This window comes from Sinocyclocheilus anshuiensis, unplaced genomic scaffold, assembly GCF_001515605.1.
Source record: "Sinocyclocheilus anshuiensis isolate Anshui unplaced genomic scaffold, SAMN03320099.WGS_v1.1 scaffold598, whole genome shotgun sequence".
NCBI classification, from domain to species: domain Eukaryota; kingdom Metazoa; phylum Chordata; class Actinopteri; order Cypriniformes; family Cyprinidae; genus Sinocyclocheilus; species Sinocyclocheilus anshuiensis.
In genome coordinates this window covers 533,081-538,551 of record NW_015547660.1, presented here as the reverse complement: position 1 = coordinate 538,551, position 5,471 = coordinate 533,081, and the positions used below count along the sequence as shown (strand labels likewise).

Below are 5,471 nucleotides of genomic sequence, written 5' to 3'. Positions count from 1 at the left end.
CACTCAAAATAGGCATTTTTTTTTCAAAATGATATAATAAATGATCTGTGGAGTATTTTGAGCTGAAACTTCACAGACACATTGTGGGGACACCAGAGACTTATATTACATATTGTAAAAAGGGGCATAATATGTCACCTTTAAGTAGTTTTTCTATATTTAGGTTTACTTGTTTTAGTATTTCAACTTTAAACAAAAATGAGAGATGTTGCCTTGGCAACTCGCTCAAATAAGTTTTTTTTTTTCTCCCATAATGATTTATGATTAAGCTATTCATCTGTCATTATTAAAACATAAAAACTTTTTCAAAACATTAAAAGTGTTCACACTGTGTTCATTTATAGTGACAAAATGTGTTATTTTAGTATTATTTATAAACTATTATACTATTAAATTATCTTTTATTTTTTATCATAGTTTAAGTTTTAGCAATTTTACGTGCTTTTGCATTAGTTTTCTTAATATTTCTATTTTGCTTTAATTTATATATATATATACTGTATATCCACCACGGTGCTGTAAAAAATTGATCTATAGTTATCAGAAAAGTTAGTTTGCGGTTCTTGCTGCTAAAGGTGGCACAAACAGATTTTAAGTTTAAAGGGATAATTCGTTTTTTCTCATGGGTGATAGCAGGTGCTGGATAACAATTTTTATTTCGTTTAGATATACACAATATATATAAAACAAAACTCCCTGTTGAAGAATTGCAATAAACATGTATTTTCATTAGCATATTTGTGCATCTACAGCTGAATGTGTTTTATAATCAATAGATAACACACCTATAGATTTGATGTTAATATTTAATTTTAATAATTGCATTACTAGAAAAAAAATCGCAGTGGTTCATTTTGTGATTAAATATGTTAAATGTTTTGAGAACAAGTCCACTGCATTGGAGAAAAGTGTCAAATCGATTGAGAAAAACTGTAAAAACAAATACATAGTATACAAGATACATACTGATTATCATCAAAAAAATAATAATGAAACATTTCAGTTTTAACTACTGATTATGAATGATTTCATGAGACGTGCATTTTTCAAATAGTGACATTTAAACACATATATTTGATATTCTGGCTTAAATGAAGCAGGTTATCACGTTAATCCACACGGTGTGATAGAAACGCAGGAATGAAGCTCATGAGAACAGGACGAGCTCAGATGGTCGATGCTGTGGTCAATAACGATAAGGCCGGCTTGCTCGGATGTGCAAAGTTCATTTTAACTCAATCAACTGGATTTTAGTTTCCCCGCTCATTAACCTTGGATTTTGGTGACAAATGTCTCCAGATTGATCCAGTTAAGAAAAGTAATGTTTCTGGGTTTGCAAGGTTAACCTTAATGAGAAACACACAGAGCGTAAGCAATGACACGTCAAGTAACACATTCAATATGAACAATATTTTCCTATCTGAGCACATGAGGTGTAAATCCATCCTCAGGCCACAGGAAGTGGAGACTGATCTTCCCGCTCTCCTTGATCCCATTCCATCTGGAGTTCAGAGGAGACCTCGGTGAACAGATGATCCCAATCCCAGCCCACGTCCTCCTGCACAGACACCACCAAACCATCACAGCAGCTTCACAGAGAGAGCAGGAGAAATACAGTGCATTTAAAGCAACAGTTCACCTCAACACGAAGCTTCTGTCCTCATTCACTTACACTCATGTCGAGGAACACAAAAGGAGATTTTCTGACAAATCTTTATGTATCTTATTTCCACACAGTTCATAATTAGCATGTCTGTCGAGCTCCAAAATGATTGAAAAATGTAGGAATAAAGTAGATTTTATGACTCGTGTGCCATATATCCCTTCCTCACACTTAGAATATAGTACGCATATGTACTTCTATAGTGCTTTTTTTTTTTTATATATATATTTTGATTAATCATTTCGGTCTTAAATAAGTATTATAAATGTATATAAAAGAGAGAGCGTTCTTCAAAATATCTTTGACATTCAAACTAATTTGATTCAAAACTATTAATTTGTCATCACTTAAAAATGTTCACACTGTATTGATTTACAGTGAAAAACGGTGTAAAGCAGTGTTATTGCGTTATTTTAGTATTTTATATATAAATACAAACACACACACTATTATAACTTTTTGAATTTTTATTATAGCTTTTATTACTGCTTGTATTTTTACTCTATTTATTTTTTATTATTTTTATTTTATAAACGCTATTTTAACTGTAAAGTTTGAGTATTTTTGTAATGTGCTTTTGTCATTTATGTTAATTATTCACTATTATTTTAAAAAATCAAATTTTTTTCAGTAACAACAATTATTTTTTTTATATTTTGTTCTATTTCAACTCTATTTAAATTATGGAAAATGGCATTTAATAGTTGCAGTTTTAGTTAAAAATGTTTTACAATACTGGGTCAAACATGTTTTCACAGTTTTTATTTTGAGTCTATTGGTTAAAATGATGATTTCTCTTTTAACCATTTAAAATCCATTTAAAACAAATACATAAGATACAAGACGTATACTAAATATCATCAGATTCTTTAGCTCTAGATATGACAATTAAAACACCATACAGAGAGATATTAAATAATGAATTATGTATTCATTATTTAATATCTGGATATGGATAATTTCACAAAAAAATGTACTTTTTATTTTTATTAATCATGTTTACATGAATCATATGCACTTTTATGGTGCTTTTATTATTATTATTATTATTATTATTTTGGACTGTCATTCTATATAGAAGAGTGAAGGTTCTTCAAAATATCTTCTTTTGTGCTCCACAGAATAAAGTCATATGAGTTTGGAATGACATGAGGGCGAGTAAATGAAGACAGAGCACTCATATCTGGGTGAACTGTCCTGTAACACATTGTGGGACAGTATGAGATGAAGAATGCTGCTGGTGACTTCATAAATCTGTTGTCTGACCCTCTTACACGGCCTAGAAAGAGCCAGAGAGACTATATTTACTGGCAGCGCTCACCTCTCTCACCTCCTGCTCCGGGGCTAAAACCTTCGTGAGCAGCTTCAGGTCAATCTCTCCATCCTGAGAAACATTCAGTACAGACAAAACATTAGCCAAGCCATTACTGAAAATACTGAAGCATTGCAATATAATGCCAGGGTATTCCAAAAAACAGATACTGTAGGACGTGAAGGATGAATTAGGCAGTAACTTTATGCTCCTTACAACATACTTGATTTACACAAAGCAGCAGTGTTTGTTGTTAAGGGATGATGGGTAATGATGGGTGAGTGTCTCACCAGGGTCTGAAAAGCCGAGTACTTCATGAGGTCGTTGTCCAGGTCTCTGTAGGTCATAACTCTGTTCACCTGGATACTGCAGACAAGAGAGATCCATAAACACGTGTCTGTTTTTAGCATCTCAAAGGCGTCTAAAGACTATTTCATCCTCCTTTTAAAATGCCGATAGACGACTGGATGAAATTCTAAGACGCTTCAGCTCCATCAATCCAATTAAGAATGAATTCAAACTTTGACAAAATATTATGACAAACCATAGACATGAACACTGATTGTTAAACCCATTATTCACGAGAAAACAGTTTGCACATATCCAAGTGTTTTTGGCAGATATGTGTGCACAGGCTTGTGTTAGGACACTAATTAAACAAGTTTAGTGCAAATATAAAGCAATAACTATTGAAGACCAGCTGTTTTATTAATGTTGTATGTGGGTAGACAATACAATATAATACAGCAGGAATGTTAATGGAAAGAAAGTCCCTTTATTAAGTACCAAAGTGTCTTTTAAGCCAGAAGCATATAGACAGTTTAACTAACTTAACTAAGTTTCTCAGCAAGATCCAGCAGATCTTGAAGCATATGAGAATTTGTTTTCTTGATGATGATTATTGTTTGGACCAAAGGATACCTGGGTGGAGCAGCGATCTGCATGGTGAGGTCTTCCTCTTGAACCTCCTCCAGGTCTGGAATCACTGGGATGTCTAGAAAATGCAGGTGAAATGTGTTAATTTTGTTAATAGTTCAGTAGAAAATACAAGACATTTCATACAACTACCTATAATATTATGGTGGCCAAGAGAGCTTGACGCGCTGCAACTTGAAAACACATTCAAATTGAAAAAACACCAGCAAATTAAGAAAACCCATCACTTTTACAACACATGCTGCAAATGTATTTGGTTGTGTTGTGAGTATTTGCAGCATTTATTGTATACTTTTTTTTGTATTTGCAATGTGTTTCTGTATTTGGTTGTATTGTGAGTATTTGCAGAGTTTTCTGTATATGGTTGTGTTGTATTTGGTTGCGTTGTGAGTAGTGCTGTCAAATGATTACTCGCGATTAATCGCATCCGAAATAAAAGTTTTTGTTTACATAATATATGTGTGTGTACTGTGTATATTTATTATGTATATAAATACACATACATGCATGTATGTATAATATAATAATGTATAATATATGCTGTATGTGTGTGTATTTATATATACATAATAAATATACACAGTACACACACATATATTATGTAAACAATAACTTTTATTTTGGATGCAATTAATCGCGATTAATCGTTTGACAGCACTAGTCGTGAGTATTTGCAGCGTGTTTCTGTATTTGGTTGCATTGAGAGTATTTACAACGTTTTCTGTATTTGGTTGCATTGTGGGTATTTGCAGTGTTTTCTGTATTTGGTTGCGTTGTAAGTATTTGCAGCGTTTTCTGTATTTGGTTGCATTGTGGGTATTTGCAGTGTTTTCAGTATTTGGTTGCGTTGAGAGTATTTGCAGCGTTTTCTGTATTTGATGGCATTGTGAGTATTTGCAGCGTTTTCTGTATTTGGTTGCGTTGTGAGTATTTGCAGCGTTTTCTGTATTTGGTTGCATTGTGAGTATTTGCAGCGGCGTTGTAAGTATTTGCAGCGTTTTCTGTATTTGGTTGCGTTGAGAGTATTTGCAGCGTTTTCTGTATTTGGTTGCATTGTGAGTATTTGCAACGTTTTCTGTATTTGGTTGCGTTGTGAGTATTTGCAGTTTTTTCTGTATTTGGTTGCATTGAGATTTTTCAGTATTTGGTTGCGTTGTGAGTATTTGCAGCATTTTCTGTATTTGGTTGTGTTGAGAGTATTTGCAGCGTTTTCTGTATTTGGTTGCATTGAGATTTGCCGGCGTGCCGTCACAGTCTGTTTTTACCTGTTTTAGTATTTTGTTTCCTTGTTTGTTTTATTACGCGCTCTGTTTGCTCCACTCTGGTGTACGATCGCTTAACTTTTCTAAATATTCGGTCGGCGGTGTCTGATTGTCTGTTTCGCGATACCAGAGAAGACTGCCTTCCGTATGCACGGTATGCGTCTGTGCCAGTTGCGCTGAGGAAGGTGTGTTACCTGCCTGGATGCTTGTGCCTGTGGAGGAAACGCCGAAAGAAGCGTGGGAAGCGCGCTGGAGGCCTCGTGAGATCAAAGAAGACCAGGAGGTTTCCATTTATCTG

At 34.0% G+C, this 5,471-nt stretch overlaps 1 protein-coding gene across 1 annotated transcript in view; it reads right to left on the bottom strand.

Annotated features, from left to right (window-relative positions):
- Positions 1-942: 942 nt before the first annotated feature.
- Positions 943-5,471, bottom strand: part of ift43 (intraflagellar transport 43 homolog (Chlamydomonas)) — a 39,856-nt gene continuing 35,327 nt past the window's right edge. The window contains exons 5-8 of the mRNA XM_016504494.1: positions 3,897-3,969; positions 3,266-3,341; positions 2,985-3,047; positions 943-1,558 (exon numbers count right to left, since the gene is read on the bottom strand). Coding sequence (XP_016359980.1) covers positions 1,448-1,558; positions 2,985-3,047; positions 3,266-3,341; positions 3,897-3,969 — 323 coding nt within the window. The 3' untranslated portion in view covers positions 943-1,447. The remainder of the gene's footprint in view (positions 1,559-2,984; positions 3,048-3,265; positions 3,342-3,896; positions 3,970-5,471) is intronic.